The sequence below is a fragment of the Amborella trichopoda genome, chromosome 9 (assembly GCF_054954075.1).
Source record: "Amborella trichopoda isolate Santa Cruz 75 chromosome 9, AtrichopodaSantaCruz75HAP2 v2.0, whole genome shotgun sequence".
In the NCBI taxonomy this organism is placed as follows: domain Eukaryota; kingdom Viridiplantae; phylum Streptophyta; class Magnoliopsida; order Amborellales; family Amborellaceae; genus Amborella; species Amborella trichopoda.
The window spans coordinates 39,120,032-39,145,120 of NC_142344.1; the positions used below are offsets into that span (position 1 = coordinate 39,120,032).

General features: G+C 40.0%; 1 protein-coding gene across 1 annotated transcript; it reads left to right on the top strand.

Annotated features, from left to right (window-relative positions):
* Positions 1–3,311: 3,311 nt before the first annotated feature.
* Positions 3,312–24,724, top strand: LOC18438890 (cytochrome b5). Its single transcript, XM_006849068.4, has 4 exons — positions 3,312–3,422; positions 3,501–3,589; positions 22,988–23,054; positions 24,262–24,724. The coding sequence occupies exons 2-4, from the start codon at positions 3,503–3,505 to the stop codon at positions 24,510–24,512; spliced, it is 405 nt and encodes a 134-aa protein (XP_006849131.1). The 5' UTR covers positions 3,312–3,422; positions 3,501–3,502; the 3' UTR covers positions 24,513–24,724.
* Positions 24,725–25,089: the final 365 nt, after the last annotated feature.

Below are 25,089 nucleotides of genomic sequence, written 5' to 3' on the forward strand. Positions count from 1 at the left end.
TGTTAGAAATAAATGTGATATTTCTGCTTTTAGTAAAATTGTGATATTTCTTTCTACTGTTTTGAATATTTAGACATTGTAAAATTCATGTGCAAATGACTGCCGTATTATTTAAAAAAATTGACATTTTTGCAATTGATTATAGTATTGTTGTGAAATGTTTATTTGTGGATTGATATCCCATAAATTGTGATAATTCCGTATTCTTGAATTTTTTTAAGAGTTTTTCTATACATATTAAATTGGCAGGTTTGCTAGAATGCCTTTACAAACTGCTACCTTTCTAAATTTGAGCCCAAAATATTTGATTGGTTATTTTTGAAATGTTATATAGAGTGATTGTTCTTAATGGTTTAAGTGAAATTCATATTAATGATTTTAGTGATATGTTGAGTACATGATATTGCTGCTTTCGAATGTTTAAAGAGATTTCGAAATAATTTAAGTATGCAAGTGGACTCATCCGGTTCGCCGGTGAGGTATAAGTGGACCTATTTGGGATGCCGGTAGGGATTAAGTGGATTCATCCGGTACGCCGGTGAGGTATAAGTAGACCTGCAGGGATTAAGTGGACCTATCTGGGACGCCGATAGGGATTAAGTGGACCCATCAGGACGCTAATGGGGTATATAGGTGACCTATTTGGGACGTCAGTAGGGTATTTTGTGAAATCCTTTGAATTATGTACTGCCGTTAAAAGTGTTATAAGCATTTCAATTACTCGGATTATACTTAATTATGCATTTATTGAAAGTGAAACTGCTGATGCATTTCTGTTAATAGATTTCATTATGAAAAATATTGATATCTTTCAATCATGATTATTTTTAGGATTATGATGATCACTTACTGAGTAGCCAAACTCATCAAACTATGGTAAACATTTTTCAGGATAACTACGGATTCATTTTGAGTGCTAGTCAAGATCAACCTTGGAAGATAATGTTGTTGTGCTAGCTTTCTTTATTTACTATGTAAGACCTCGCCACTGTAAATTTGTCCTATCAATAGATGTATATATGTTTTGTCTGTCACATCTCAGGAATAACAATACTGTAAATTCTTGGGGTGTGACAATTATATTTAACAGTCCAATTTATTTTTAATTTTATCCCAATTTTTAGATAAGGGCAAGCTCTCTATGCTTCCCCTACAACATAGAACTTATATACTTCTCCTTATCCAACCGTCCATTTTGAATGGAGGTCTAAGATTTCCCCAATCACAATGTCACATCTCTACACTATTTTATTTTTAATTTTTTTCTATAAACTATTTTAACACCAAATTTTGGATGTCCAATCCTCTATTAAACTCGCACTACTGAAAATATAAAAAAAATATTTCCAATAAAATAAAATATCCAAAATACCCCGTGAAAGCTTCAACGGGTATTTTCGTCATTATATTTTATAGGTGTGCCCCAATGAGAATATGGCACGTACCAAATTTCATATTCATACAATTTGTATAAAAAAACTTAAAAATAAAGTACTTTGAGACATCGGATCTAAGATCAAACGGTGAATGGCTCTCTTGATCAAAATTGGACGGCTGGATGGTAGGGGAAGCATAGATCTTCTATGCTGTAGGGGAAGTATAGAAACCTTTTCCTTTAGATAAAGCATGGCGATAGTTAGGACTTACGAAGAATGCGAAAAATAGGGCTTCAATTTTTAACAAATTAGAGCTTACGAAGTTTCTTTGTATGGATTTAAATCTCCATAAATGAGGCCTTACAAGGTGTGAAAAATGCTAATAAATGAAAAAATAAACCATAAAACATGAATTTCTATATATTTAGCAGTCTAATTTTTTTTCATTCTCTCCAAAATTTTAGATACAACAAGGTTGCAAATTAGGGGCCATGAAGATTGTAAAATTTGGGAAATAGGGCTTCATCGTTTGATAATTCCAGGCAGTAAATCAGGGCTTACAAATTTTATTTATATGATCAAAATCTCTGTAAATCAGCACTTACAAGGTGTGAAAAATGCTCATAAATGAAAAGAAACAAACCATAATAACATTATACAACTGTAGATCTGTTAATGGTCTTGTGCATTGTGATGTGGTGAAGAACTACTGAGAGGGCAAGCTCTGGTAGGGTTTGAGGGGCCTTACTCGATCCATGTGAGGGCGGTGTGTGTGTGAGAGAGAGAGGGGTCAGGGTGATTCACAAAGAGGGCTGAGAGAGGGTAAAGTGATAAAGGAGGGTTTGGGCCCTCTGAGGGTTTTAGAGAGGTCCCCTGTGAGAACTTCACATTATTAACTATATTGGATAAATTGGGCGGCCCTAATGTGAAAATAAATATACATGAAATTCTTCCCCACCTTACAAAATATGGTTCTATTTTCATGTGAATTGGTCCAATTTCAAATAAAAGTTTTTACCATGGGATCAATTTAGGGAAAATATCTCCATACTCTCTATTTTTAAGTTTTATATCTCAATAGACGTAAGGTTTCAAAACATATATTGGGTCATAAAAATTCGAAGTTTTATATCTTCTAACCCTTTAAACTAACTTTATTCCTGTTAAACCTATTTTTTTGCTCAAAACAAATATAAGAAAGATATATCATTTCTAAACACCATTTTTTCTCTCTCTTCACGTGTTTTTCTATTAAATATCTCTCTCTATCTATTTTCCTACCCTCTTTGCCCCTTTGTGTCTCTCACTCTCACACTCTCTCCTTCGTTAGAGAGGCAAAGAGGGTGAATGTTAGATAGAGAGACATTTGGGGGAATATATAACATAAAGAGATGAAGAGTTTAGAATGAACATGTACTTTTTATATTTTTTAGGGCTAAAAAAATAGTTAAAAGTGAAAAAAGTTAATCCGAAATTAAGAAATATATTTTGAATGATCAAATCTATTGAGATATAAAAACAAAAAATAGAAAGTACGAAGATATTTTCCCATAAAATTTACATATGTACTTCGACTTACCAATTTACATATGTAGTTCGACTTACCAAAGCAAATTTCGCACAAACGTTTTCGTAAAGTAGTTTCGTACCTACCAAATGTACCTCTAAGTTATTCCGAAAAGCATATTTGTGCCTTTGAAATGCAATCCCATGTGATCATTATACCAGCCAATAAAACAGGTGGAGGTGTCCTAACTTTTCACAAATCGTGGTTCAGTGGCAGCGTGGTCCTCTTAACACAATTTCGAAGAACTCTCGTCCCATTACGAGGTGTATCTGGTCATTTTCACTTTCTAGCCACCCGAGGAAAGTGTGTCATGTGCCCATGAAAAGTTCCATTAATATATATATACGATGAAGACCACAATGGCCTTCGCCAGCCTTCGCACGTCGGCGTCCCCCTATTATATTTATTCGTCCCTCTCTAGTTTTTTCTCTCATCCTCTGTCCTAAGTGCGCAGGAGAAACCCTAATTAATCTCCTCTGGTAAGGGTTCATGACCTCAAAATTCATTTGGATGCCCATTTTAAGCATCTAACGTTTTTTCTATATTTTTTTTATCAGATATGGCTTCGGATCCAGTGGTTCATCGCTTTGAGGAAATCATAAGGCACAACCAAACGAAGGATTGTTGGCTCATAATCAATGGAAAGGTTTTCCTTCGTGTTTTTAGATCCGTTTTGTGTTTTTTTTTTAAATTTATTTCTATTTTATTTCCTTGTATGATTTGGATTGTCGTATATTCCTTTTGTTTGAATAGTGGATTGCTTTGTATTGACCGTATTTAATATCAAGCGAAAGGAACAATGATGAATCAGTTGACTTGTTGCATGACATTGAATATACTTATTTTACAATAAAAAGGTTTTAGTACTGAAAATATTGGACTGTATGTTACTAAACAGATGAAAATATTGGGCAAAGATTTTCTTTTTTATTTTTATTCTTCTCTTTGGGTTTTGGTGCTCTTGAATTTCGTCTTTCAGTTGAAGAATAATTATTACTATTGGTTTGAGGGTTTCTCTAGTTAACGAGACCCATGTAAGTCTTGGATTTGGGATCTGGGAACTTATGTGGGGTCCGTAATTAAGAAAGAAAGTAGATTTATCTGAGTACTATTCATAGAAATGTGTTCCTTATCATTGCATGATGATCTTCACTGTGAACCTTATACTAGCTGAAATTCTTGTGCACCATTGACAAACCCCACACGATTCAGGGGTTGCATTTTGGATAAAATGAAAACTAGGAAGGATGAAGTTAACTTCCTATAGCTTGTGAAGTTTCTCTTTTTTACAGAATAAAGAGGATTGTTTTTTGTGAAAACTTGATTGTATTTATATTCTCAAGAAAAAATCAATGTATTTCACTAATGATAAAAAAGTTACATCTTTGCCAATATCAAAAAGTACAATCTGTTTGTAAGGTGTATACAAAAGGTTAGCAAAATTGTTCCTCAAGTAGCTATTTGATGTATAAACAAGTTGGTCCTGTTGGCTCCTTTAGCAAGGGAGTCAGCTTAATAGTTAGATTCTCTTCAAGAATGTTGGAAAGAATGTGTACAGAATTGCACATCTTAAAATATGATCAAAGATGAAATCCAATTTCCATGGACTCGCAGATGTTTTTCTCGTCTAGTTTATCTCGTTTTCCTAGTCATATTTGAAGTTGACTACCTGGCCCCATCTTCAATTGAACACTTGGAGACCAGTAAGCAAAGAAAGGTCTTCAACAAGGGTGGTACCTGCCAATCAGAATGGTTATGAGTAGGACAAAAGTATTTTTCCAAATGGTTCCTGAAATACCCCTAATAACCACGAGGCCTGGTTTGCTTAAAGATCTCACGTCGAAATTTAGTTTGATGGTGCCCTAGACCGCTGGGGACCATAGGGACAATCAGAGGAGATGTGCCCATAGATTATTAAGGAGGGTTGAGAAGAATGGTCTGAATTCTTCTCTTGAATGAACCAAAAAATTGGTGTTTGTCACAAGACAATCTTGGATGGCAATTATTTTGCTTTTGTTGCCATCGAAAATCCTCTTTCTATCCAACCTGATTGTCCACATGAGTACCGTAGCATGTGAAAGTAATCTTCCACATGAGTACTGTAGCATGTTAAAGTAATAAGCATGAGGCAAGATAGGGATGGAAAATTTGAGGTGAAGAGTTGGGGAATTTTTGGGTTGAGGGAGGGTCATTATTCACGTGCTTCTTCACATCATTAGTCTAGGTACGAATTCAACTGCTCTCTCCATCTCACCAATGATCCCAAACGAACATGTGCGCAAAATTGACTCCAAACTCGAACTAATATGGCGAAGCCTTCCCTTCCTCCTTCCCCTCGTTTAGCATGGATGCTATCTACAATCTTTATCCCTCAACCTCACACCATTGCTATTGATCAGCCACTTCCCAACCACATATGCTCAAGTAGCCTCTTACCACCCCCTGCCCAACCAGGTGCCCAAAACATCTGTTAAGGGCCTCACTTGTCTTGTCTCGGAGTCTAGCCCACAGGAAAGGAGCTCCCCTTATCAACCTCTGATTCTCTCCACATTGGAGGAGGTGTCCCCCCTAACCGTAAAACTGCAAGCTTCTCTCGTGGGATCCTTCTCCTCGAGGAGGGACGATATAAGGGGCATCGAGAAATGGGCGCAGCAACTCTGGGGCGATCCTCAGGTCACTTGTCGGGCCATGGCCAACGGAAGGATCCTCTTCAGCTTCCCCTTGCCCGAGTGTGTCAGGAGAATTTCTCAAGCTAGCTTTCCCCCTTCTTTCAAAGGGGCGGTTTTGAAACTTCGGCCTTGGTTGCCTTTAGAGGGGTCCTTCAGAAAGTAGACAATCTGGATAACGGTGGCTGACATCCCTCTTCACGCGTTGTCGCCAGTGATTTTCAAAAAAGTGGCCGAAGCTTGTGGCTTCTTGGTTGCCATCCATTGGAAATCTTTAGCGTTTTTTCCTCTTGGCTCCATGCGCCTCCTGGTAGAGGCTCTCAACACGCAGAATATCCCTCACTTCATATGGCTTAGGGTGGGTGACTTTTTCTTCCCCCTCTCAATCTCCTGGTCCATGGTGTCTCCGGCCTTTGATCCCTTCTTCAACCACCTACTTGATCAGAAACCTCTAAGACCCAAACTGTCGGATTGGAATCTGGTGTCCGGGAAGCGATGCACCTCCGGCAGCCGTCAACGGTCGCCCCCCTCTAATGTCTTGACCCTTAGGTCGACACGTCCCTATGACAGCCATAAATCGAGGTCGGACCCCAGGCGACCTTGGTGCAAGTCTTGATCGCCGCCTTCAGCGCACAGCGTTCCATTTCCGTCGTATTCGCCGCCTCACCCTGCAATATAACTTACCTAGTGGACCATTGCGCTGACGTCGTCAGGCGATCCTCGCATGTGGATGGGAACCGAGTCGGGCCCCAGCGCGGTATTGTTGGTGGCCATGATGTCAAGGGCCCAGCCCTCACTCACTCTTCGGCCTACTCGGGTCTTCAGGCCCCCTCGGGGTCGGCACCCAGGTCTCTTTCGGTGAGTCACACCACGCCGCCCCACGCGCCTTCTCGGAGGTCCCGCACCAACAAGGCCCTTGAGTGCCACCCGCTAGGAGGGTCTCCTACTTGTGCCGCTTTGCCCTCGGGCTCCGTACTTGCCACGTCGCCGTCTCCACCTCCTCTTCCGACCTCGAGCTGCACCATTCGACCTGCCCTCAGAAGGGTCGATTCAATGGCCTCTCTGGTCACGTCATATCTCTTGGGTGACGTGTCGCAAGCTCCCCCCTCGTTGTACCTGTTGCCTCGGTGGCTAAGGATCACCCGACGATCCTTGAGTGCCTTTGGACCTCCATCGAGGTGGCTTTTACCCCCGCTACCCTCCCACCTCCTTCCTTTATCCCCCTCGTCATTACCCCCTCTGTCTTGCCCGTCCGATTTGAGCCTTGTTTAGCCCCTGCTCCCTCCCTCTCGGCTCCTGCGCTATTTGTCCCCTCCCTCTTCCCCAACCCTGCAACCTCCGACTCCAACTTTCATTTTCCTATTCGCGTTCCTGTCACCCTGCCTACCCCGCCCTTCCCCAGTCCCCCCCCTGCTTGGAGTGGCTCCTTCCTCTCGCCCTCCCCTTTTTGCGATGGACTGGTCACAGTACCCCTTCGGGGTGGTGGCGGTACGAGTTTGGGACCCCGCAACCATCGACCTCAACCTCCTATCCTCTTTTCGTTCTTGCCCTTCACTCCCCACCTCGAACCTATATGTCAAGTCTCGACCCCCAATCTTCCCCTCTCCATCTCCATTGACAACCTTTGTTACCTCTTTCGGCCATCCTAGCTAACGATTGTCCCCAACCCTGCTTTCATCTCTCCTTCAAGCCGACATTCTTTCCTGGTAGGTCCCAGGTCTTCGACCATTTTCCCTTCATAGCGAGCTCCCCTCGGCTCGCCCCTTCCTCTGCCCCGTCTGACCCCTGGGTTCCTCCTTTCGGGGTACCGTCTCTTCGGGTCTCCGAGCCTCTCTTGGGTAGATAGAATCTACCACCCCTTGTTCGTCCCCATCGCTTCCCCCCCTTTCGAGTCCATTCCTCGCCGATTTTGAATCCCCTCTCTCGCTCTCTGACCCTCCTCCACAGGCTCAGGTGACACTTCCCTCCCGCGTCACTGTCCCTTCCTCTTCTGCTAACCACCTTGTATCTTCCCCCCGTGAGGTTCTGCTACCCCCGGGCCCTACTTCTCCGGCATCTAGGGAAGATAACGACAACCATGAAAGAGAGGATGCTTCTACCAGCAAGCAGGTGGAAAATCAAACAGACAAAATGATAGAGATTTTCAGGGTAATGGGTTTTCCTTTTGACGGTCAAGAAGGACCCCTCCACCACTTTTTCTTGGCAGACGCTGATCGTCACATGAAGGTGTGTTGGAAAGGCCACAGAGAAATTCTTAACCTTTTCTCCTCAGTGAACTATGACAAAAAACAACTTTTGGTTTCTCCCTTGTCCTCTCATAGTCACCCCCTCGCAGGACTCAGGATCCAGGAGGTCTCCCTCGTCCTCTCTCACAGTCAACCCCTCGCAGGACTCTTTCCCCCTCGTACAGATCATGAAAATACTTTCTTGGAACATCCGCGGCCTGGGACAGCCGCACAAACAAAAGGCAGTGAGAGATGCGTGCTCTAAACACCGCCCCTCTGTACTAGCCTTAACTGAGACCAAAAAACAAGATTCATCTCTTCAGCTGATTCATCAAGTCTGGGGTAGGAAACCATGTCAGTGGCTCTCTCTGCCAGCGACATGGGCATCCGGTGATATCCTGGTGATCTGGGATCCTACGGAGCACAATCTGTCATCCTCCCATATCGGAGATTACTCGGTGACGGCGTTACTCTCTAGATTGTCAGATGGGGTCTTGTGGAAATTTTTCGCAATCTACGGTCCAAACTCACCGCAGCTTAGATCGCTATTTTGGGTTGAGCTGGACCTTGTAGCATCCCTCACCTCTCGTGGTGCTTGGAAGGGGACTTCAATATCACCGGATGGTCTTATGAGAGGATTCCAATTCCAACATTTTCCATGGAATGTTGGACTTCTTAGATTTCATATCTTGTAATGAGCTCATAGACATCACGCTTCAAGGGAAGATGTTTACCTAGTCGGACCACGATTCCCAACCTAAACTATCCAAACTGGATAGGTTTTTCATCTCCCCCGACTGGGATGAGTTATTCTCTGGGACTCATGTTGTAGCCTTGCCTAAGCCTACTTTCAACCACTGTCCTGTCCTCCTGGACACCTCAGCTGTCCCTAGAGGTCCCAAACCTTTTAGGTTTGAACTGGCCTGGCTCCAAGAAGTAGCTCTTGCCTCACTAATTCCGGTGCGGAGGAACTCTTTCTCGAACCTAGTTCTAGGAAGAGCAGGCTTCAGGCTACAAAAAAAACTTCAACTTCTCAAAGCCTCCGTAAAAACATAGAGTTCCTCCCTTCAAGGTGATTTCTCACAGTCTAAGAATAGTCTGTTGAAGGCCATCCAAACCTTAGACGTGACGGAGGAATTGAGGCCTCTTTCGACCTCTGAGGCTAGGCTAGCCTTAGATGGAATATGAAGGTGGACTATCTCGCTACCCTCAAGAAAGAAAGCTGTACTGGTACCAAAGGTCCCAAATTAATTGGCTTAAATCAGGAGACCAGAATATAACCTTCTTTCACAAGATAGCTAGCTGTCGCAGATGAGATAACTCCATCTCCATGATTAAGGATGATAACTTGATCTTGGACTCGGCCTCGAAAATTGAATGTTCCATCCTCAAGTACTTCCAGAGCCTCTCTTTGGCCCCGTCGTATTCTAGACCAAGAATGGGAAATCTCCCATTCCGATCTCTTCCATCTCATTGGGTGGATTGGTTGGAACGCCCTTCTATGAGGCTGAAATCCTTAAAGCGATTGAGGACTTGGGTAAAGACAAGGCCCCCGGCCCGGATGGATTCCCAATCGGCCCCTTTAAAACTTTTTGGGATACCTGTAGGAACGACTTTTCTTTTCTTTGAGGAATTCTTCCATCGTGTAATACTGCACAAAGCCATCAACGCCACCTTCATTGTGCTAGCCCCAAAGATTGAAGGGGTTGAGGCATTAAAGGACTTTCGTCCTATTAGCCTGGTTGACTCCACCTACAAAATCCTTTCAAAAGTGTTGGCCTCCAGACTCAAACAGGTTCTCCCTCTTGTCATCTCCCCTTCACAGTCAACCTTCATCAAGGATCGGTAGATTTTAGACGGGGTGCTGGTGGCCCATGAGTGCATACACTCTCGTCACCATGGGAAAAAATCGGGCTTAATCTTTAAGATAGATTGGGAGAAGGCATACGACCATGCCGACCAGTGTTCAAAAAAACGGACCGCACAGTGCCTAGGCGGTACGGAACCTGCCTAGGCGGCGGCCCAAGGCTTGCGCCCTGCCCAGAGGCGAAAATGTTTTTTTTTTTTTGTTTTGATTTTTTTTAAAGATATAAAAGGTTAGAAGGAGGGGTTTTAGGTTCATTTGAAACCTAAACCCACAAGAACCCCTTTTACAGAGAAAAAAATATCCAGAAAACTACAATTCATTAGATTGAAGTGTTTATCAAAGTTTGGAATTCGAGCAATTAACGTAAGTGCAAAACTTTATTTTTTATATTGCTTGTTTTATTTTGATATGTCTTCTTCAGGAGTAGTCGGAGTGGAGATCCGGGTTGGAAATATGGATACAACCCGAATCCAAATGACAAAAATTGCATTAGATGCAATTTTTGTGAAAAAGATACAAAAGGAGGCATAAACCGGTTTAAGAAATATCTTGCTGGTATTAAGGGGGATGTTGCTCCTTGTAAAAATGTTCTTGAAGCTATCAGAGAGGAGATTTAGCAATATATAAGTTATGTAAAACAAAGACAAGAACAAAATTCGTGTCATAGATCTATTTCTGCTACTTCTAGAAGAAGTGATCCGGGTTGGAAGGATGGGTATAACCCAAAACCAAATGATAAATATTGTACAAGGTGTAATTTTTGTGAAAAATATACCAATGGGGGTATTAGCCGATTTAAGAAACACCTTGCTGGTGTTAGAGGTAATGCTGCTTCTTGTATAAAGGTTCCTGAAGCAGTTCCGGATGAGATTAGACATCTTCTGAATTTAGAAGAACCAGAAAATGATATAAACAAGCCTTGTTCTTTGGAAGTATTTTCTCCAGGTTCTAGTCGGAGTGGTGATCCGGGTTGGAAGTATGGTTATAATCCGAGTACAAGTGATAAAAATCATATTAAATGTAATTATTGTGGAAATGATACTAATGGGGCCATTTATCGGTTTAAAAAACACCTTCCCGATATTAAGGGGGATGTTGCCTCGTGTAAAAATGTTCCTGAGGCTATCAGCATCAGGGAGGAAATTATACAATATTTGAGTTTAGAGAAGCACAAAGAAAAAGGTAGAGCAACCAAGATTCCTAGGGCCTCATCTGCACAGACTGCACATACTAGTAAGAGGAAGGTAGAAGAAGAGGAGGAAGAGGCAGATTCGGAAGAAACAGAGGAGGAAGAGCGTTATATTGAAGAGGGAGATGACTCTGAAGATGATGGCCTCGACTCTGATGCATATGATGAGGCTTGCCCTATTGATATTCCTTCTGATGACGATGATGATGATGATGACGACTGAAGATTCTTTCCTCTTGGTGTTGAGTGTTGACTGTTGTGTTGAGTGATGAGTGTTGACTTTCGTTAGATTGTATATTTTCTAAATTTCTGTATAGTTCTATTGTGTTGAGTGTTGATTTTTATATCCTACACTTGTATGGTTTTATAGTTTACTGTTTTAACAATATGGATTATCAAAATTCTCTTCTCGATGTCTATCTTTTTCTTTTTCAACTTGGAATATGGTATATTAGTATGTTTTTTTCAATTGGGCAGCCGCTCAGATTCTGGGCACCCGCCTAGGCGTTGGGCGGCTTGGACCCCCCAGGACGCCTAGGACCTGCCTAGCACTTTTTGATACACTATTGTCGACTGGTCCATCCTCGACCTAGCTTTGACGAGGATGGATTTCGGGGAGCGGTGGAGAAACTGGATGAGGGGATGCTACTCCTATCCTTTCTTTTCCATCCTCATCAACAGGACTCCTAAAGGGTACTTCCCCTCCTCTAGGGGCCTTCACCAAGGCGACCCTCTCTCACCCTTTCTTTTTACAGTGGCAGTCGAAGTATTCAACCAGTCCATTTCCTGCATGTATCAAGAGGGATTCCTCTTTGGCTTCAAGTGCAACAGGAATGGCTCAAGTGTATCTCATCTGCAATACGTAGACAATAGGCTAGTCTTCTTGGATGCAAACGCAGAGGAGGTCAAAAACGTCAGACTCTTTTTGATCTGTTTTGAGCATGCCACGGGGTTTAAAGTTAACATGGTGAAATTCAAAATGATAGGGGTAGGCCTATCCAACATCCAAACCAGGAACCTTGTCCCTTCTTGGGAATGTAAAGTGGAGGAGTTGTCCACATTGTACCTGGGTATGCCATTGGGGCTGGGGAAGCCAAAGAAAGCCCATTGGTCCCACGTAATAGATAGAGTAGATTGGAGATTGGTAGGATGGAAAGGAAGGTACCTATCCCTTGCAGGGAGAGCAACCCTTATCAAAGCAACCCTACCCCATTTACCTCATGTCACTTTTCCAAATGCCAGCCTTGGTAGCCAAACGTCTAGACCAATTGACAAGGAACTTTCTTTAGTCCGGTGAAGCGGCGTCAAACAAGATCCACCTGATTGCGTGGGATAAGGTTTGTCTATCAAAATACCAGGGCGGTCTAGGGATCAAAGTGCTCAGGACTCACAACTAGGCGCTCTTAGGTAAATGGTGGTGGCGACTGTCTACGTAGAGCTGACAGTTGTGAGCCCAGGTCATACGAAGCAAGTATAGTATCCCACCTGACCTTTGGCTACCTGAGGGTTTTCGAACGACAAGGGGCTCGACGGTATGGAAATCGTTAGTCTCCTCCCTCGGACTGTTTAAACCACATATCAGGTTCCATGCTAAAGCCGGGGATAGAGTGCGATTTTGGTCCGATCTTTGGTTAGGCCACACCCCTGTTAAAGAACGATTCCCCTCCCTTTTTGCTGTAGCAGTCAACAAAGCCTCCCTGGTATCGGAGGAAATAGTAACCGCAAAGTATGGAACCCATCTCTTAGGAGATCCCTCTCAGATGAAGAAACCTTGGAGTTTATATCCCTCTCAGACTCCCTCCACTCTACCTTCCTCGCCTTATCAGGGCCAGACACCTTGGTTTGGACTCCATCGCCCACCGGTTCCTTAACGGTGTCCTCCTTCTACAAGAAACTCCTGAGCCTTCTTCCCCCCTAAACCCAAATCCGACGCTCTCCAAAGTTTGGACATCCATAGCCCCCCCCCCTCCCCCAAAAGTTCAAGCCTTCCAGTAGATTACGTGCTCTGAACACGCGCTCACGATAGACTTACATTAGAGAAGAGGTGTCCAAACCCCTAATAGGTGTCATATGCCTAGATGAGGAAGAAACAAACCCCCACCTGTTCATTCATTGCCAGACGGCTCTCCAACTTTGGAGTAAAATTATCCAACTCTTTGGAATATCTTGGGTCACCCCCCCTTCAATCCCGGTGCTGACGTCCTGTTCCTTCGAAGCTTACTAGCCGAGGTTGGGTAGGATCCTCGGGAAAGCTGCTCTAGCTTCTTCGGTGTGGTTCATCTGGATAGAAAGAAATTCGAGAATTTTATGTGGTCTCAAAAGCGAATTCCCAATTTTGTTCCACAAGGTAACCTCCATGGTTATCTTTTGGGCTACCAATCACAAACTGTTTACTAGGATTTCGGCGGCCACTTTCCTTCGCAATTGGATGAACCTCATTCAATTAATCGCTCACCGCAACCCAAGAGTATCGCACTGGTACCCACCACTGGTGGGTGAGATTAAGTTCAACTTCGTTGGATGCTCCTTGCGAAATCCAGGCCCAGTAGGCGCGGGAGGGGTATTCCGCGACCATAACGGTGTGCTCATCTTATCATTCTCAGAACACCTTGGCGACAAAGACTCATAGTTCACTGAGGCCACGACCTCATTGATGGGAACCAAGAAATTTAACCCCTCCTGGGGCTTACACCTGCACATAGAGGGAGATGCTAAAAATGTAATATTATGGGCCACTAGAAAGGCCCCTCCTCCTTGGTACGTAGCACACATTTTTGACAAAATTGAGTACACTTGCAGGGGTGTAAACGTCTTATGGATGCATATTAGGAGGATGTGTAACAACTTCGCAGATCGTCTTGTCAAGGAAGCCACTAGGAACTAGCCTTCTGTATTTGTATAGATGCGCACAATATGGAGATACAATCACTAACACGGTGGGGAGGCCTCCTCCTTCTAGATTCTTGTCTTCTACCTTGTAACGGGCAGTTCTTATAAGCCCCTTTCTCTTGCCTCACTGGAATGCTAGAACTAGTATTCTAGAATAGGTGACTCCCTAGTGACCAAGTTCTAGGTTGAGAGTCCCAGTCTGTGAGTTACCTCAACCGTTGCTATTGTACAAACTCTTACTACTATAATATTAACCGTCAACTTTAAAAAAAAAAGACTTTAGTCTAGGTTTGCGTGGTAGGATTGAAAGATTGGATTGGTCAGTCTTGAGGGCCAAAAATGTTAATGAAAAAATCATTTTGGGAAATTATTGTATGGATCCTTTTTTTAATAAAAAAAGTCCCAAAATAGTTCAATTTTGAAACGAGGTCACATTTTTCATAACAAAATTGCCCTTGGTTCGACGACAGCTGAGCTAATGACTAAGTTCAAAGCTCAGGGCCAACGAATCGCAGAAGAAAGAAAGCAAAGGTCAGCCAACGAACGAAGGTTTGGTAGGGGTAGCTAAGCTCTCTCGATCGAGCTCAGGTGGTAGGGCCCACACCGAAGGCTGGGTAGCTCTATTGATAGCTCAACAAGGGCCCAGCGAAGCGTACCGGCTGCTTTGCTATCTGATGACTTATGTTGCTCAAGGGCGTATGAACAAAGGGTCTCACTGAGCTTACGTTGCCGTAAGCCTTGCATTGGAAGGGGGGCCAACCAACGAAGAGCTCAACCTCAGTGCTCCTAGCTAGGCTTCGTCTAACGAAGTTAAGGGGCGAGCCAGGCGTTCTCGGCCCAACGGCAAAAGAGTTGAACTACTATGACTTCACAATTTCCATATTATGGGTCTTTTTTCTTTTGGTTTAACTTTCGAACTACTAACTTTCCAAGTAGTTCGACCCTTCAAGTGTCGAACAATACATAGGGATTTTTTATTCTACGTACCGTAGTTTGATTGTTAAATGGTCGAACTACACAAACCGATTACACTTCACTTTTTATATACTAACTTTCTAAGTGTGTAGTTTTTGTACTATTTCTTTTCCACTCATGTGAAGGTGTCGAGCACATCCACAAACCATGATGCCTTGTCAATGAGCACCACGATCGCACAAGAATCGAAGCTCTGATACAATCTGACATAGCTGGAAATTACTGACAAGTGACAACAGGCAAAAACAGCCGGTTGCGGGACTAATACAAATTTTATCTTAGCACATTTTAAAACTCGAGGATGAGTTTTCTTCAACTAGGGAAGAATGATGCAGATCAAGATCTGGTTGCTAGAAAATTTTAATATTATTAATTTTATTTTTAGAGATGTGGGTAGACTTTTTATTTTTTTTATTAGGGTTAATTTCTAGAAATAGGAAGTATAAATTTTTTGGTTTCGTTGTTAGAGTCTAAATTTTAGGAACTGTGCTTTTTTTAGGTGGGATGAGTCCATTTTTTATATGAGTTACTTTAAGAAAGTTTGTGTTTTCTTTTGGAAGCGTAGTCCTATATGATAAGGATGTGCAAGTTTGGTCCTATATGATAAGGATGTTGCTTATTGTTTGAAGCTAAGGGGTATGTTTTTAAAGAGTAATCCTTTGAAGGAAGGAAGGTTTTAAAAGATGAAGGAAGCGTGCAATGTAGGGGTGAAGCTTGACGTGAATAAAAAAAAGTGATCCTTTACAAATCATGTAGAGAGAGAGAGAGAGAGAGAGAGAGAGAGAGAGAGAGAGAGAGAATGGCCCTTTGTGGGTATTATCCTTTTTGTGCTCTAGTTGTGCATGGTGGAGGACTAGGATTGCCACTTCAGTGATTTCTCTTGCAGACCTCTTTTTTGTCAACTGGAAACTTTGCTTTGCTTCTGCAGTCCGCTAAAACTTTCTCATTTTCAAACAATTTGATACCACCTAACGCAGTTTAAAAATTACTGGCCACCAATAACTGGTAAATAACTGCAGTCTAGAGAGAGAGAAAAAACTGAAAAGAAATCTGCAAGAGAAAGTGCACATGTGGGAGCCCTCCACCATGCACCATCAGAGCATAGAAAAGAAAATACTCAAAAAGGCCTCTCTCTCTCTCTCTCTTTACATTATTTGTAAAAATCATTTTTTTTTAATTCACGTCAAGCTTCATCCCTACATTGCATGCCTCTTTCATCTTTTAAAATCTTCCTTCCTCCAAACGATTACTCTTTAAAAATTTATCCCTTATCTTCAAAGAATAAGTAATGTCCTTATCACATAGGACCAACTAAAAATAAAATTAGTAAAAATAAAATTAACATTTTGTAGCAACCGGATCTTGATCTGAATCACATTGTCAACCTAAATTTAAGCCAAGTTGTTCCCTAATACAAATTAGTTGTTGTCTCATAGCCTTTGGTGTAGTGGAGGAAGTCACGATTTTTTTGTGGGAGGTGATTATAAAGTTTCTTAGTCATAGAAACTAGTTGATATACGCAAATAAGAATGTATTTTGGAAAATCAATTACCTCATCTTGGGTAAGTGAAGCATCTCATGTGTATTTATATCCTCCAATGAGTATTTCTTCTTACTCATTTTCAATGTGGCTCCAAAGTTCATAATATTATATATCTCAACAATTTTTTTGCTACTTTATGCATCTTGATACTTAGTGAACATTGTGCTTGGAAAAGAAAACAAAAACTGGGCTTCAGCTGCTTGTCTTATTTTGACTCTTCGTAAATATCCAAGGTGTGTTAGTTAATGCAAATACATACAACCTAGGATGAGATTATATTTGGAGTTCATTATCGGGTTTACAACTCCAAAATCAAAGGTTTGAACTACTTGGCTTCAATTATAGGTCAACGCTTCAAGGGTTAACTTACATGGTGAGTGAGACACAATGAGTGAAAAAAAGAAAAAAAAAAAATTTAAGTGTAGTTTGACCCTTACAATGAAGTGTAGTGATTTTGTGTCGACCCTTGGAGGGTTGAACTACACATGGGTCGAACTACACGGCTGAGTAGAATAAAAGCCCTATGTGTACTTCGACCCTTGAAGGGTTGAACTACTTGGAAAGTTTAAATTATATAAAGAAACTGGGAAAAAGAAAAAAGAGAAGAGCTTGTAGTTTAACCCTTCAAGTCAAACTATTTCTTTAGACCCACAATATGGAAATCATCAAGTCATAGGAGTTCGACCCTTCATGGTCGAATTAGAGGCAATTTTGTCAATATACAAAGATGAAAAAATTGCGCCATTAAAAAATTAGGCATTTTTGGACCATTTTTTATTATCTTAAAAAAGTGTAGGATCTGTACAATAATTTCCCAATCATTTTTTACTAAAGTGGTGCATTTTTAGGGTTTTCTATGTTCTTTTTAAATAGTGTTGGGGTGCTTTGATCATTTAAAAGTTTTGGTAGGATTCTAGGGTTAAAAAAGAGGTGTTCTAGAAAGAGAGAGGGCAAGCTTGGCGATTCTTGCTCTCTCCCCCTCTCTCTGTCCAAAACCCTCTTATCTTGGTTGAAAGTCCAACAAGTTTCCAACATGATTCCAGAAATAGCAACTAAATCATACCCCTAGTAAGTTTTTTATGCCATTTTTATTGTTTGTTTTATATTTGGAAAAATAGAAAATTTTAAATTTTAGGGCATTTGCAAAAAAATATTTTTAAAATTGTTTTGGAACAATGCAATGAATCATATCACAAATTATGTCAATTGCTGTTATTGCTTAAATGAGTGTCATCTTGTTGGTTTTAGTGTACAAATTTACTTATATGTCATCTTGTGAATTTAGCTTAAGTGAGTGTCATCTTGTTGATTTTTGCTTATTACTTGTATGTCATCTTGTGAGTCGTGACCTTATGTTGAGTTATGACCTTTTTCCTTCAATTGTTCATCATTTGCTTCATAATGCTTTTTGGTATTGTTGATGGGTTATTAGACATATGATATTATGGACATATAGTGTGTTATAATTTTATTTTTGTTCCTAATATTTTCATAAATTATTTGTATTTTTTTTGATATTTTGATTTTTTTCCTTTTTCTATTCTGTGATTCTTTGGCCGGTCCTGTCCAGCCAATCCAACAATGTGGTGCCTTCGCCCTTTCAGTCACTGATCCGGTCTTCACAACAGTACTTCAGACCAGATTCCATTGACTACATCCCAATGTAGAAATAAATAGTCTACTGTTTCCATCTCTTATTTGCAAAATAATGAATAACCATTCCGTGTAATTGGGCATTTCTTATAAGCCCCAAATATTTTGTACAGGGCTACTGTTAGGTCGGCTATTTTTTGGCCGAGAGACCCGGGCTGTGGGAACTCTCGTCGGTATACTGTAAACTCTTCCTTTTAATACAATTGTTAGCTTCATCAAAAAAAGAAAAAAAGAATAACCATTCCACTTTTATTTAGGTGGTGGATGGTTAGCACTTTATCAAAGATAGCCAACCATCCAACAGTTTACACTTTGGGAGGATCAAGAAGACTCCAAACATTGCAAGCTATGTTTGGCCCACCAATTTCCCAGGTTAAAATATTATTATTGGACTTGGTTGTTAGCCGTGATGGTCCATACCATATGGGCATTGTTTCTTAGTGAGTAGAAAAATAACTGAAGTTCAGTCATGCAATCCACTGAGGCTGCAATCTTCTCTTGCTTTAGCCCTCTTCTTAAGATTGTATATCATACTGCACCTTTTCCCATCCCTTAGACCATCTAGCTGCATTTGCCCCTTGGTTTTGGGCTGTGGAAAATAGGTAGGAAAATCTTACCTTAATTGGTTCGGTGCTCAACCATACATCATTCTAAAATCAAAATTTTGTTCTCCTTTCATTCCCTGCTGTTATTGTTACATTCCTTATAAGTTCACCTCTCAATTGATTGATTCCTTTTCAAAATGCCTGAAATTCGCGTAGTTTTTTGGACTCTAACCATCAATTCTCATCAAGCCCATACTTATCCCTGACAACCTTTTTCTGCAATTTTTGGTATGGTCTGTGATCCTACAGCACCATCTACCGAGCAAGGCTTGGTTTGTCTCTCTTATTCTTCTTGTCCACAATAAAACCCAAAGTTAGAACTTCAAATGGATGCTCTAAAGTCCAAAAGTTTTAAAATTAGCCAGACTAAGATAAAATATATATAGAATGCAAGTTTACCAATAATAGGAGTGGAAACGATGAAGTAGTTAAGATTGATTGCCAAGAAGTTCCTAAAAGAGATTATTTTCGATATCTTGGGTTGATAATCCAAGAGAATAGAGAGATTGAGGACGATGTCGTGTATAGAATTAGAGCTAGGTGGGCAAAGTGGAGATGTACATTCAGAGTTTTATGTGATCGCCGCATACCAATGAAACTGAATGGGAAGTTTTATAGGACAACTGTAAAATCAGCCATGCTTTATGGGACAGAATGTTGGGCGGCCAAGAAACAACATATCAACAGGATGAGTGCAGCTGAGATGAGGATATTTAGATGGATGAGTGGCAGGACAAAAAAGGATAGACTTCAGAATGAATTTATTTGAAGGAACTTAAGGGTGGCTCCAGTAGTTGATGAGATGAGGACAAGTAGATTTAGGCGGGCTGGCCATGTGTAGTATCGACTTGATACAACTCCAGTTAGGAGAGGCAATTTGGTTCAAGTGGAAGGCTCTAAAAGGGTAAAAGGAGGGCTCAAAAAGACATGGATGGAAGTAGTGAGAAGAGATATGGGAACTTATGGTCTCACTGTGGGTATGGGCCTTTATAGAGCTGAATCGCAGAACATGAATTGTGTAGCTGACCCTAAATAATTACGATAGGCTCAGATGATGATGATGATCATGAAACTTGGTTCCCATCTACTAGATATGACCGCTGCTTATCTGCTGATCAATAAGAAAACCTTATAAGGGCATGTTTGGATGTACTCGTTATCAATGAAAATTCACATTTTCAATAAAGTTTATCCTGATAATGGGTTATCTGGTGTTTGGTTGTATCCATTATAAAGTTTTATGAGATAAACTTACAGGCAATTTGACATGTAAGTGCATCTTTTTGAAATGCTGTTTTACTATATTCAAAGTAATTTGCTGAACATCGCACATTCTTGGCTAGAAATAGCTAAAAGAAGTTGGAAATGACTGAAAAGTTAAATATTTAAGTAGCTGTATGCATAATACATGACAGATACTATACCGCAAACAAGATGACATTATCTTGGGTATATATTAATTATAGATAAGATAATATATTCCAAATAAATTAATTGTCATCCAAACAGGTCCTAAGTCTTTCTAGGTGGTTGGCCATTGAGATAGGGATCATAAATAATGATATAATAGAGTAATCCAGCAAGTTGTAGAGGTGCTCTTCGATTTCTTCTTTACACATTGCACAAAACATGTTAAAGAGGTGCACATGTAAACACGAAATTTGAAAATATGAGAAAATTTGAAGTTCAAGAAAAAGAAAACTGAAAGCCTTGACTTTGGAATGGCACATTTGATTTCTAGAACTTCTGGCTCTGCGAACCGGAAGTTCTTGTGAGCCAACAGTTCTAGGTTTTTGCATCACTTGTGTGTTTGATAACAGGAAGTTCTATAGAGTGAGGCCTTTTTGGAACTTCCAATTTCCAAAGAGAGTGGATACCACCAGTTCCATGCCCCCCATGGAATATTAAGTTTGGAAATGGTTGAGGGATGGTGGCATCATTTCCAAAATTTTTCTATGCGTTTTAATTTTTAATTTTTTTCAGTAAATCTTAGATCTACACAAATTTTGGAGGGTCTGTGTGCCTTATCAAGGCAAATGTACCAAAGCAAATGTTTAAAAAAAAATAAAAAAAAATGATTCAAGTAAGACCAAAACACCTTAAAAGTTTAAGGATGTTTTGATTATTTTATTTTTTTCAAAATATTTATTTTATGTGTTTTAAATGTGCACGAGGGCTATAAGAATGGATGCCCCAGTCGTTAGCTTATTATTATGTACATACCATAAAAAAGAAAGATAAAATTCGAATACTAAGAAATTCTATCAACCATTCAATTGATAACCTTTTAGGTGAACTATGATGTGGATTGTTGATCGTTTTGAAAATTTTGGCCTTCTATTCATGCATTTTTATTCTTGACCCCAATATCTGATCAAGATAGAAATGTATGCAACTCATTTAGGTGAATCTATAAACAATATAAAAAATTAATTCGAGAGAAATCAAATTACCAAAGTACCCCTCAAATTTTAATGGGCATCTTGGCCTTCTATTTCTATTCAAGTATTTACTTATAGCTTTTATAGGTGTATGAGGGTGACAAGTATGGATACATAAAATTTTGGCTCAGTCAAATGTATAGTGAAAAATGAAATTGAGATAAGCACGCGAAGTATATATTGTTTGGTGACTTACAACTACATTATTTACTTTTTTATGTGATCTAGCATTGAGCAAATAATCATCCTCTTATCATGGAAACTTCAATGAATGGTTAAAACTGGCTAATTTTCAGAACTCCAAGTTTCCAAAATCCCAGGTTACATCAAACATAGGTTCCCAGACTTCCTAGAATTATAGACGTTATCAAACATAGTATTTGTCAGTTTGATACATCAAAATATCGAGCTTCCATAAGTTTAAAACTTCCACTTCCCAGAGAACTTCCAGTTTTCAGTGATCAAACAGGCCTAACAGTGTGCCTTGTTTTGAAGCATCTGTTTATTAAAACAAAAAACATTCTGGTAATGCAATTTCAAATACCCAGAGAACCTATATCTATTCTCTAATGAGATGAATCAGAAAAAGGAAATGGATCCACTTGAGTCCTTTATTCTCCTTAAATAATTTCCTTTTCTTTCCATTAGATGAAGTGAACGGCCTGCATTACAAATTTTAAGGGATATAAGAAAGAATCTTGCAAGCTTCATTCTTTTGGTGTTGAACAAGCTTTTAGTCTTGTTAGAAAGGGATATTTGGATTTCTATCCTCTATTCTTCACTTTTTTAAGTGGTTGCAATTCTTTTTTTCAAGTTGGGGTCATACCCCTACCCCTGTGTAAATAGTCTATTGCAATTGTATATTTTCAAGGATAAAATCAGGCTTGTGTTGTTACATTGATGTAGCTGTATGGTTGTTTTGTTTTTTGAATATGATGTAGCCATTGTTTCAAAAAGCGGACCGCCTAGTGCATGGGCAGCCGCCTTGGCGGATTTCCTTGGGCGCTCGCTTGAACCCGCCTATTTGGGTCTTTTTTTAATACTAAAGAGGTAAAATTGTGGGTTTTAGGTTCATTTGAAACCTAGAACCCATTAGATGCTATTTTAGAGAGAGAAAATCCAAAAAAAAAAAATTCTACTGGGCCGCTCAGGTTCTGGGCGCCTGCCTAGGCGTTGGACGCCTGCCTAGGCGCTGGGCGGCCTGGACCCCTCGACCGCCTAGGAGTCGCCTAGAGCTTTTTGAAACACTGGATGTAGGGTCTTTGAATTGGAATACCTATATAGACTCAAATCCTTTGGAAAACCTATATTTTGTTGTTCACCAAATCACCTGAGGACCGCATGTAGAAAGAATTTCTACAAGAGACAAGCTGAATATGATTTAGGCATGAGAAGAAAATCAAGCAAGAGAATAGTCACATGGTTTTACATGAGACAAGCTGAATATGATTTAGGCATGAGAAGAAAATCGAGCAAGAGAATAGTCACATGGGTTTCCTCTTTATGTCATTTTTTATTTATTTTCTTGAATAGGGAAGATTTAGAAAGTGAGTCTTAATACCCGCTATGGTTTTGAAAAATTGTGGCTTTTGAGCAGCTTTTCCTTGTGAAGACTTTTTTTTCTTTTTGGGTCCTGTCATGTATCCCTTCTTCTATATTTTTTTGGCATTCTGTGATAAGTTTCCTCTTAGATCTCTTCTCCGTTTTCTGTTTTTGTTCTAATTGCATATAAAAAAGGGAAATGGGGAAGAATCTCGGATCATGTATTAGTAAATTATCTGAGACTATCTTTGTTGATTTAATTACTCATTTACTGGAATTGCATGATATTTAGTTGCATCTGAAAATGTCCAGGATTTCAAGTGCCTCAAACTGTGTTTAATGAAGGAATACATGTACATGCTTTACTTTCCCTTTTTGTTATTTTGTTTCTTTGTTCTGCAAAATAGATGTAATATTTCTCTTTGTACTTATTCCAATTATCCCATCAGGTATATGATGTAACACCATTCATGGACGACCATCCTGGAGGGGATGAGGTCTTGCTTTCCTCAACTGGTACACCCTTTTATTGCTGTGACCCTTTTCATTTCCTTGATTATATAGTCAAGTTATAAATCAGAAAGAGAATGTGAAATGGAAAACAACAGTTCTGGTGATGCTCCTTCGTGTTGGACAATTTATTTCTTTACTTCCTTTAGCTGCTATTAATTTCTTATGTGGAACTGGGCGTATCCTTTTTATGATTATTATAATTAGCACATCCCATAGTATGTCATCTTTGTGTGATGAAGCTTGTTTACTCTTAGTTGTTTAATAATTAGTTTCTAGCGACAACTGTACAGTGGTTATTATTAAATAAGTTCTTGATACATTGCTAAAAATGAAAAAAATGAAATAAAAAAAAATCTCTAAGTTGGAAACATGATAAGTTGTTCCTTTGAGTTTTTGCTACGTATCCATATGCTCAAAGCCATGCACCTCTCTATCCTCCTCCATAACATGCTCTCTTGCTCTTTCCGTTTCTCCACTCTAGTCCCCCAACCCTTTCCCTACTCTGGCATTATTTGCACTGCATCCTATACCATTATAAATAATACTTTAAAGGCCTTCCTCCGAAAACAACCTTCCTCCCATATTTTGATATTGTTTAGAATAAGGTTCTAGATAGTCGACCATCTTTCCCCCTCAAGTTTTTCCTTATTTAGAGATAATACTGACAAGAGTTGTAGGATCTTTAACACCTTCCTCCTCGTTCTTCCTGTTAAAAACTTTATCCTGCTCGTCATCGTATTTTCTTCATAATTGTCGCCTTCCATACCCTATTTTCACCATTTCCTCTCTCTCCTTCTTCCCAATCTCCAAGGGCCCTAAACCTACTATTAAATCATTTATCTCCACACTAGTGACTATACTGTATTTGACTCCCAATTAAGCTACACTCTAACTAGCTTTTTCAGTAGTCTTTCAGAGAAGCTGATGATGTTAACTGAGGTACATTAGGTATATGTGTTGACTGGAGTTAACTTGAGTCAGATATAGTAAAGAAGTTTGTTAGTTATCATAGTTTCATGTGCGTTATCAGTTCATAACAGTCATATGATCTTGTAAATTAAATTTTAATGAAAACACATCTATGTGTCTTTTAACATCCATTTTGTAAAATCACTTTTAAACTAATGGTTTTATTAACTCATTAATTGATGATCCAATATTTTATACTATGCACTTTAGCAGGCCACTTCTTACTCGATCTTTCTTGCAGGAAAGGATGCGACTAATGATTTTGAAGATGTGGGGCACAGCCAAGATGCTAAAGAGATGATGAACAAATACTACATAGGGGAGATCGACCCTTCAACCATCCCAGCAAAACGTGTCTATCAGCCAGCAAAGCAGGCAGCTTACAACCCTGATAAGACTTCTGAGTTTGTGATTAAGATACTACAGTTCCTGGTGCCTCTCTTGATCTTGGGGCTGGCTGTTACCATCAGATACTATACCAAAACAGAATAAGGATGTTCGGGCTCCCATTTCTATTGAATTTTCGTGATCCATGTAGTTTGTGAGGACTGAACTGTATAAGTGGATTTTCCTTCTGATATGAGTAAGTATGATGGCTAATTCATAATCACCAGATTGTGGGAACAGCTGTTAGAACATAGAATCGTGATTCAGACTCTTCAATGTTCTATTAAGGTAATGGATTCGCGCTCTCTCTTCATTCATTGCATTTCTACTGGCTCTTTTTTTCATGACGTTCTCTTTTTCCTCTTTTTCTTTTAATGTTATTTGGGACCTTGCTGGGAATGGAACCATCACGATATGGCACCCCCACCACCCTGGCCACCCAAGCCTATGGGCCATTCCTTTCAACATGACTATCTCCCTTCTTTTTCTTTTGCCAATGTTAAAGAATGAGCTAGCAGACATATACGAGTGTTTTGAAAGAATGACCTATCAAAATCATTGATTCCCAATGAAAGTAATCCTTATGTTTTATGATTTATCCTTATGTTTTATGATTTTCTTGGTTTGGTTATTTTTTTTATATCAACATTATTCTTTGAATTTGTTTGATGTAAATGAGATG

Coding starts and splice junctions, on each gene's coding strand:
- LOC18438890 (XM_006849068.4), top strand. CDS start 3,503: ATGGCTTCGGATCCAGTGGTTCATCGCTTTGAGGAAATCATAAGGCAC. Junction 3,590..22,987: donor GGCTCATAATCAATGGAAAG/GTTTTCCTTCGT, acceptor TTATCCCATCAG/GTATATGATGTAACACCATT. Junction 23,055..24,261: donor GGTCTTGCTTTCCTCAACTG/GTACACCCTTTT, acceptor TCTTTCTTGCAG/GAAAGGATGCGACTAATGAT.